General features: G+C 40.6%; 1 protein-coding gene across 1 annotated transcript; it reads right to left on the reverse strand.

Annotated features, from left to right (window-relative positions):
• Positions 1-3,500: 3,500 nt before the first annotated feature.
• On the reverse strand, positions 3,501-10,228 carry LOC102784619 (P2Y purinoceptor 3-like). Its single transcript, XM_006809051.2, has 2 exons — positions 10,012-10,228; positions 3,501-5,578 (listed from the first exon to the last, which is right to left on the reverse strand). The coding sequence occupies exon 2, from the start codon at positions 5,463-5,465 to the stop codon at positions 4,056-4,058; it is 1,410 nt and encodes a 469-aa protein (XP_006809114.1). The 5' UTR covers positions 5,466-5,578; positions 10,012-10,228; the 3' UTR covers positions 3,501-4,055.

Consider the following 10,228-nt stretch of genomic DNA (forward strand, 5'->3'; position numbering starts at 1 on the left):
TTTTCTTCTATTTAATCTCAAAAAGCTCCTAAAAACAGTCAGTGATCCCCGTTGACCTCCCTCGGCTTTTATTACCGCTAATTATTTATTTAAGCTCAGTTTTAAAACCTTACGATGTAACTACAGCCCAGCCCATGCAGCAGTATATGAATGACTAACCTCGTATTGTGGATGGATTATCTCAGTTGTTCTCCTGGCTGAAGTTTGGTCCTTTTACAGCATCCTGCCATGCGATTACATTTGTTCCTGACCACCGAGAACACTCACGTTAACTTTTATCGAGTGGAAAAAAAGTTAGCTTGTTTATATTATGCTAACATAGCTGTGTCGCTAGCGGTCACGTAGCACATGATTATATACCAGCTAGCCAAACTTCAGTAACCCTACAAACGTCACTGCTGTTTAGTTTTCTGTCTTCATTTATGTTGGAAGTGATAACAGAGCTGTACGTTTGAATTTGTTTCCAAAACCCCGCAGTCAGGACATGCTATATTGTATTTAGATAGAAGCTAGCGAGCTAACTTCCTGCTAACTTCTAACTCAGTTAAATGTCATAAATTGCGTTTTCATGGATGCCTGGATGTTAAACTCAATTGTTACACCTGGCAGAGCAGAACGCTGATCATTTTATTAAAGATGAAAGACTTTAGACAGTTTTTCAACTCTCAGTAATGCCACAGTGATCGTTTGATATATGGACCTGCAGCGGAGTTTAGGCCCAGACACGGCTAGTGACGTCAGACTGAACGATCGGATAAAACTTTGTCACAAAGTGTTTGTGCTTTCTGTGGTTCAGAGAAAAACTTTTCCAGCAGACTGTTTCTGGTGGAAATGTTCTCATGAGCCAGCTTTCAGAAGAACATAATGTCTAATTTGTAGGTATTTATAGAAATCATTACTTGAAAGGTGATGTTGAGACTTCAGGGTGTTTTAAAGCTTCCGTTATCAAAACGATTATATATTCTTTTTATGCCTGCTCTTTGCCAACTTGTAAAGTTTGATCCTACACTTTGCAATGACAGTTCTGGGTCATCTAATGTTACAAGAATATTAACTGAGCTACTTTCAGACATTGTCCTTAGTTTGCCCCATGCTCATAACACATTTTAATCAGGAAACTGCCTTTAACAGGAGGTGGTGTTTCCCTATGAAATTTATCGAGGGAAAGGGTTTTCACAGCACTGCATCCACCTCTCACCCAGGAGGAGAGAGTTCAGGCCTGAATAACCAACATGTCTAAATTTGGTAGGCCCCACCCACTCTTAACCTTTGGCAGTTGTAGAGTCACTAGATAAAGTGCAGTAGATCCTATCTGGGCCCCGGGAGTCTAACTAATATTAAAATAGTGAATAATATTAAAAAGTCCTCTTGTGCCGTAATATAAGTTTCTGCATTTTAATAAAACCTGTCTGCATCCACAATGGACATCAATATTTGCTCTAACCTAATAAGCCAATATTTTAGACAGTATTTTGTTGTCCACACCCAGAAGGCTCATTGACTAAAAGGAAGAGCAGTGTTCTTATTTTCATGGCTATTAGTGTAATGTTTGCACCAGCAGCTTTAATTCTTCAATGACTCTTAAGTTATTACATTGTGCTTTCATTGCTTCCTCAACTTGGAAGCAAGTTGAGGAAGTAAAGATTTCCCTGACTGAAGTGCTGAAACAACCTTGTCCACTTATATGGGAGATTCTAAAATAGTATCTGTGGAAAAGTTTTTTTATTTCTTAAATAAATGAACTTTTCCATAGATATCATAGTGGATGACTATTCTCATCCACTATGGCTGGAATAAAGGATTTTACCAGATTTTCCTTGATAGCTGTGCTAATAGGCAGTTGGGTTTATTTGTCAGATATATACAAATATATAATCAGTCTGGAACACTGACAGATGTGGCGGACAATGTAATGTGTACTGCTGTTCAAGGGGATTATGTTGCCTCCATACAGCCAAGAGATCAAACTCCTTTGTTGTATTTAAAAGTGCATTGACATGTTTGGACTGAGCTACCTGTGATGGATACCTATCCAATATAGGGCATAATAAACAGTTGAAATCACCTCTGAGAATTGTATTGGTACAGTCCATATCAGCAAGTTGACAAAATAAGGATGCATAAAATTCTACCGGTTTTAGAACAATTCAATTATTCCAGTTATTTATTACAATTCCAGTCGTTCAAGTCCAATGAATAGTTGAAATGGTTCCAAAGGTAAGTGGTGAACTGACAGAGGCTAAAAAAAGGTAAGGTTATCCAAAACTGAAAAATAATGTACATTTCAGAATTATATAAAAAGGCCGTTTTCAAGGATGTTACAGCCCCCTCTGCTAGGGGACAGGGTGTCACGATCCTGGAGGGTCTGAGGAGTCCGTTCAGCCCACACCTGCTCCACCACCAGCGGCTTCCACACCGTCGCCTGGTCCTGCGGTTGCCACCCCACCACCTCATCCACGCCTGGTTTGGCATCTGTGGCCACCTTCCAGGCCGCTGACTGGACTTTTTCACCGGCGCAGACAACCTTTGAAACTGCTTCCGCTGGCTCCGCGGCCGGCCTCCTGAGCCGTTTGGTCTTGGACTGTTGACCCGTCGGCCTCCTGGTCAGCCCCCTCAATGCTCCCTGAACTGTATAGTTTCCTGTGCAGCCGTCCTCCGGCTCGAGCTCCTGAGTGGGGCTTTTGGACTTGTTGGTGCTTTAGTTCAGCTGGAGTCATGGTCGCCCCCCTGAAATGTTTATAAACTGTGCTCCAGTGCCTTTCATGGGATTTTGTGGATGACTGTGTGATTCTGTGCTGGCTAGCATGTGTTGTGCAGACAACAATAAACAAATGTTTACTGGGAACCTATGCTATATGCAGGCTGAAATAAACTTTGCCAAAGGCCACATTTGTTATGGAAGCCTTGAGAATGAAACATGCGACCTTAGACAGATATCAAAGGAGTAGCTCCTCAGGCATCACCCATTCATTCTATCCACAGGCCACCAAATTTAAGTCAAATTTAATTTTTCAATTTTCAGTGGGATCATTTCCTTTGTAGACTTACATATACAAACATGTTTACAGACTGGTACAAATAGTTCAACGGCTAATTTCCCCTTGCAAAATCGTTACGTGTAGGGATGCAAGTGGTTTGCTGGCTTTGTAACTAAAGGTGTAGCTTCATTCCCTGTACAGAGCAGCAACTTTATGTAATACTGATGTGACACACCATCGTTTAACAAACATTTAATGCTTGATTGTATCATGTGTCTGCAAGAAGAAACCATGACACTAAGAATATCGTACATAATTATTTTATTTTACATGAAGAGATTAAAATATTATAAATGCAATGGCTATGCATTTACATTTTTAACCTGCAGAATTAAAGTTTATAACTATTGTGTAAATGTTACATTGACAGTAGCAATAAATAAGCATTCTGACAGGATTCAGCCAACAGTAGTTGATGAAGTATTCCCTTGGGAGGAAGTTACATCACATCCTCTGCTTGCTTTCACAAATCTTGCCGTTGGTACTTCGATCTTTTATGTACAGTCTGTGATATTGGCTTTCGATTTCACTGAGTCTAAAAATGGTGACATTTGTTTGTTTCCCTTGTATATATGCGTGGATATTTATAGTTGTTAATTTCAGTCTTCTGTGTTCTTTGATTCCAGTTGTCAGGATATGGTGGACATCTGGTGTTTACTGGTGTCTGGTAGGAGGATGTTGCCAGTAGGTCTTCTGGAGTTAAAGGTTTGGCCCAGGGAATCAAGACTTCTCCCGGTATGTATTGCAGATGTTGAATTTGATTGGGATCTTGGGAGCTTAGCAGCTGGTGACAGTGTCTTTACTGGTTTGCCATGTTCCTTGAGTAATTTCGTGGTATTGTAATGCATATTGTCCAGCTAGCTAAAACCAATGTCAGTGAGTCCCTACACCAAGATGTGGGTAGTGGATCTCAAAATAAGATTTACATAAATGATTAACATGAAGCAGGATTGATTCACTTGTTACTAATGTTGCTCATTGGTGTCTATAAATAACATCCAGCAGTGCATCTGAAGTTCATTCAGCTATATATTTAACTTTTGCTCTGTTCATATATGATGGACTTTGACATGCTTTATTCTCTTTTTTGTCAATACGGTCTTCTGTTTCTTTGTCCACTTCACCCTCTCCTTTTCCCATCACTCTTAGTGGCAACCGTAGCATAGCATGCTGCTGGGTAGGGGTGTTTACTGCTTGGCAGCAGTGAGCTCCTCCTTTATCTTTAGTCAGAAAGTAAAGAAGGGCATTGAGCCATGCATTGAACGATGCTAAAGGTCTGGTAATCTTATAGCACATAGAGACTGCCGTCATGGTGTGACAGGGAACTCCCTTGGTCACTTTCAGCAAAAGAAAGATGGTTCTGGTAACATGAAAGGGGAAGAAACACAGCGCAAATAGCAGGGTGATAGTGATAATAGTTTTGATAGATTTACGCCTTCGACTGGCATATGGGGAGTGCGCACCAAGTGAAATGGAAATCCCTTCATCTCGTCCCGCCATCTTCTGCAATCCATTGCTTCGTCTTCTTCCCGTTCGAACAACTGCTGAGGCTTTCCCATCTCTTCTCTCCATGCATTCATCCATTGGATTTCTGCACAGTGAGGGCTGAGAATGCAGTGTCCTAAATATGGTCAGAACTACGTGAGAGTAACAGTAAGCGATTATGGAAAATGGCACAAAAAAGCCCAGCAAATGGAGCGTGATGCCATAGGGTACATAATCAGGAAACTCCTTATCGATGGCATCATCCCAGCAGTTCTGGTACTCTTCAATCACCCCGTCCAATTTGCCATAGCCCGCATTACCATTTTCTGATGATATGCCATTACTCGGGTTGTCAGTACTTACATTGCTTCCAAACCCTGTTAATCTTGTCACATGACCAGTCTGAGCAAAACGGAAGATGGGGCAAGTCAAAGCAAATACTATTATCCAAACAAGGACACAAGTGCACTTGACGGCCTTCTTGGTCTCCAGCGTTATCACTTTCATTGGATGGCAAATACCAAGGTATCTGTGCACAGAGATACAAGTGAGGAAGAAGATGGAGCAATAGAGGTTAAAGTAGAAGAGAAAACGAACCACACGGCACATGAAGTCCCCAAAAACCCAGCGGTCCCGCATTATGTAACTTCCTACAAGAAATGGCAGCGACAGGCCGTACATAAAGTCTGTAGAGGCCAGGTTAACCATGTATATTAAAGAAGCATTCCAGCGTTTGGTCCGACGGAAAGAACGGTAGAGGATGACAGAGTTAAGAGAGATGCTAAAGATGAATGTGAAGGAATAACAAATGGGAAGGAAGATGTACTTGTACGACTCGTCTATGCTGCAAGACTGAGTTGGTGAGGATGGGGAGGAAGAGTTGAGGATATTGTGGAACGTATCCTCATTGATATCTGAAGGAACCTCATATCTTGATGACATCGTGAGAGCAAAAGTTATTTTGATATGAGAGAGAAGGATTCAGCATGTATGTTTGGACTTCTGGCAGGTTTCTCCTCTACCATCATTGGTCCTGTCCATGTATGAGTGTTTACCTAGAAATAAACAAAGACAGCAGTCATTTATCGGAATTTTATTTCATCAGATTTTCTCTTATCTTATCAAGTAGTGTTCCTGGTTCTGTGTATGTTCTGTGGGCATCTGCAATGGTTTCAAAGGTACATTAAAACTTTTTCACAGTATTTTATGGAGTTCTGTTAAAAAACAAAGTAGTAGCATTATTCAGTAGCTTGTAAACCATGCCTTTGTCAGTTCTTCAGATGGTTTCACACAGTCTTCTTAACATTTGTGCTTCAGCTCATTGAGATTCATGGACAGCTTCTTGTCATACTTACATGTTTCAGATCATCAAATTTTAAGATTACCGTATTTTCTGCACTATAAGGTGCACTTAAAATCTTTTAATTTTCTCAAAAATCAACAGTGCCTCTTATAATCCGATGCGCCTTAAGTATGAATTCTGGTTGTGCTTACTGACCTCGAACCGATTTTTATTTGGTAGGCTCAAAAATCTGTCAAAAAATGTTTTAGCATGACTTTGGTAAGCTACAAAGCCGCACCACTTGATGGATTGTCGTAGCATTACAGCTACCGTAGTCAGGAGCCTCGCGGAGCAAAACTCCGTCCGGTTCAGGTCCCAAAGTCAAACTAACCCTGCGGCATCACTGAGAGTTAAAAACTGTCTAAATTCTTTCATCTTTAATAAAATGATCAGTGTTGCTGCTTTACCAGGTGTAACTATTAAGTTTAACATCCAGGAATCCATGAAAACACAATTTATTACATGTAACAGAGTTAGAAGTTAGCAGGAAGTTAGCGGAAGTTAGCTCGCTAGTTTCCACCTAAACATGGTATACCATGTTCTGACTGAGAGATTTCTGAGAAAATTCAAACGTACAGCTCTGCTGTCACTTCCAACATGAATGAAGACAGAAAACTAAACAGCAGTGATGTTTGTAGGGTTACTGAAGTTGGGCTAGCTGGTATATAATGATGTGCTACGTGATCGCTAGCGACACAGCTATGTTAGCATAGCATAAACACAGTGAAGCTGGAGGAAGAACGCTAACTTTTTTCCACTTGATAAAAGTTAACGTGAGGGTTCCTGATGGTGAGGGACAAATGCAATCACATGGCAGGATGCTGTAAATGGACCAAACTTCAGTCAGGAGAACAACTGAGATCATTCATCCACAATATGAGGTTAGTCATTAATAGACTGCAACAACATGGGAATAGAGCAGCTGCCAGAGAATTCAGAATTAATGAATCAATGATACGGAAGCAAGAAGAATGAGTTGAGTAAAGTCTGACTGTTTTGTTTCGCTTAGTCCACCTTATAATCCTGTGCGCCTTATGGTCTGAAAAATATAGTAAATGCAACCTGTCTGACGAAATTTGGACTGGTACCTGTGACACCGTAAAGGCCGGTCCATGAAAATATTGTCTGACATTAAACTGGTCTGTGGTGCAAAAAAGGTTGGGGACCGCTGTCTTATAAGGTGATCAGCAACATCAGAGCACCACAAGAGACTGCTCTCTCCCCTTTCCTGTTCACCCTTAACACCGTAGACTCCGTCCACTGCAGGGATCTGCCACCGTCCAAGGCTTTTCCTCTGCGGTGGTTGGATGTATTGCTAGGGGTAATGCGATGGAGTACCAGGTTGTGGTGGACTCCTTTGTCGTGTAGTGCAAGAAGAATCATCCGTAGATCAATGTGGCAAAGACCAAGGAAACAATTGCAGACTTTAAGAGGACCAGGAAAACAATGACCACTGTGTCAATTCAGGGAGTCGATGTGGACATAGAGCGGGACTACAAATGCCTCGGACAGGATATTGACAATAAACTGGACTGAGTTAAAAGCACTACTGCACTCTGTGGGAAGTGTCAGCAACACATACTTTCCTCTTGACTTAATAAAGTATTCTGATTTTGATTATCTTTGTTTAATATCAACAAGGGGGCAAAATAATTTTTTCACAGCAGTATAGCAGCTAGAATTTCGGTGCAACCGAAGGTAGCTTAGTTCCCGTTAGCTTTCCCTGGCAGATTATCCCAAGCAGCCGGGAAAATAGGATGTCTGGGTAACGGTGAGGAGGAAGTGTAGTCCTAAACAGATGTCCCGGGTACACCACCAACCTGCTTATATGTCTAACCATCTCTTGTATTTGGCGATTCTGAGACATATGAAGCTAGAGACACTAGCAACTACAGTCAGTTGTCTTTCAGGGGCCAGAGTTAGCGACATTAAGGGAAATTTAAAACTGCTGGCTAAGGGTAAACATAGATTCAGTAAAATTAATAATAAACTGGTGTGTAACTTTGCCAAAACACTGTCGTTTTTGCTGGTCTGCTCGCCAATTGGACCAGGAGTGACATGTTTAGCTGCATGTTCTCCTTAAATTTCTGGCTGTCTGACTGGTGTCCAAAAAATGATGTGAGCTTCAAGATTCAATCCTCCTGTTATTCCCCCAGAACAACATCCCCTTAGAGACTGTGTCAGCTCCCAGACAAAAAACAAACCAAAAATCACAAAAAACAAATTTAACACAAAAAAACTACAAAGAAAGAACAATATAGCACCCACATCTCCACAAAGAGTAAAGATCAACAAATCGATCAACTCTGCCCGACAGAAACCTGGTAGCAGCAGGATGTTAGTTTAAATGAATGAACACCCCCGAGTTATACTGTCAGAATCCATGAAGGGGGGTGCACCAATCTTTCACACCAGCTTATTAATCAACCAAAGACTCAGACAGAGTTTTGAATCTTTTGAAAGCCTGATGCTTAGCCTCGTCCACTCTAACTGGAAAACTCAAAAACCAGTTTTATTTCTTGTTATCACTGGTTAGCACAGAAAAATTATACAAATCCACACAATTTTTAATCTATAACATAGATTTGTTTTTTTCTGTTATTAAACTTTTAGTAACTTTCGTCCTCTAAGGATCTGCTCCCATCAGAAACAGAAACGTTTTCTCATCCGCTGTTTGCTCAGAACAACTTTGCATCAGCTTACAATGAAACCATGCCTGCAATCTAAATCTGCCACCTATCTATAGCTAAAAGCATAAAAGTCCTTTAAAAAATGTTCTCTTAACTTATCTTATTATTATATTGAGGGCAATATAATAAAGAGCTACTGCTTTCCAACCCCACTCCTCCCATTAACTGTTCACTGGGGCCTTTGCACAATCTGTTTGTCCCCCTGTTGTATGCTGCTCATTCACAGTGCTTGTTTGCCTTCCTGTGTACAAGGGTATGTTGCTGATTCAGAGCCTTCTCACTCCATTAACTCAGCAATAAGTAACCACACTTTCCCTACGTGTCTTTATGCATCCCTCTGTACATTGGTCTCTCTCACTCCACTGATTACATATTACCCATTCCTGTCATCACAATCCCTGAGTAATTTCATGTCATGCAGTCAGCAACAGCATCAGCAAAGTCAACAGTTTCCAACTAAACAGGGTTCACTCAGGCAACATTGTAGCTTCTTCACGGAAAGAGTCACATCAGGTGTACCTCTGCATGTTAGCTTATTATAGAGTTCCAGTAAACTAAAGGAATATGTTTGTTTCGAGTTAAAATGACCATCTACATCTAAACTAATGTTCAGTGAGAACACGTTTTTGTGTCAAACACCAAAAAGGGGAATAAATATATCTTGAAAGTGTGACGATAGGTTCAATATTTGGAGCATTAGTTTCAAGGCCATAAATGTGTCGTGGTGTCTCTGTTGGCGCCTTTCTTTTAATGTGTCTCAGATCTGTAGCTTTCTCAAATATATGACATTTTCAAAAATATAAAAGTGCACAAAGCCAAAAGAAAAGAAAGAAAATGTGTGTCCACTGACAAATGAAAAACATTTTCATGAGTCTTTCACAATTATACAATACAAAGATATGTGCCAGAAATACATGTTTCCTGCAAATCACAAAGATTGTATATTGCAGCTATTCCTTTTGCAAAGCATGTTGCAATCCCCCATAAACCTTTGGTGCTTCTTTATTTCCTTTTCTGTTAGCTCCCTTACGCTTTTCAGAACTATGAAGAACAGTTTGCAGACACCTGAACTGTTCTGTCTAATCATAATAGCATGATAGGACACGATATGCTAACGCATTTTCATCCTGTATGGGTATTGACTGAATCCAATCTTTACATTAAGTATCAGGAAAAAATTTAATATAAAAAGTAGCTTCTGGAAAAGCCTGAAACTCTCAAACCATTTGCCTCTGAACTCATATTGAGTGTAGTTCCAGGGTGAGGCATGCAGTTACATAAGGCTAAGTCAGAAAATGTGTTTTTGAATGGATGTTTAAGAGGATATTACTGCTTTGGAAAATGTTCTGGAACAAAAATAAGTGTCTGGAAGTTCATTAGTTGTTGTGTAAATGCAACAGCATCGAACTCATAAATACCTGAATCACTACAATCTGCTGTAAGACAAAGAGCTTACCCCTGCCGGCGATGACTCTTACTCCATATGGCTTCTATTCTGTTGCCCATCAGAATAGCTGAGAAATTGCAGAAACATCCAAAAGCCTTTGACTGCAGCGCAGCTGTGATTGACACCACGACTGCAACCTTTCCCTGTATTTCAGCAATAAGTGAACATTAGCTGCAGTCAGTCATCAGCAGAGCGGCTTGGTTGATCTGTGACCCTGACGATTGGA

The sequence above is a fragment of the Neolamprologus brichardi genome, chromosome 3 (genome assembly GCF_056152115.1).
Source record: "Neolamprologus brichardi isolate AB-2024 chromosome 3, ASM5615211v1, whole genome shotgun sequence".
Classification (NCBI taxonomy): Eukaryota; Metazoa; Chordata; class Actinopteri; order Cichliformes; family Cichlidae; genus Neolamprologus; species Neolamprologus brichardi.

Bases quoted from the DNA above. Each gene is read 5' to 3' on its own strand.
- LOC102784619 (XM_006809051.2), bottom strand. From the start codon at position 5,465: ATGTCATCAAGATATGAGGTTCCTTCAGATATCAATGAGGATACGTTC.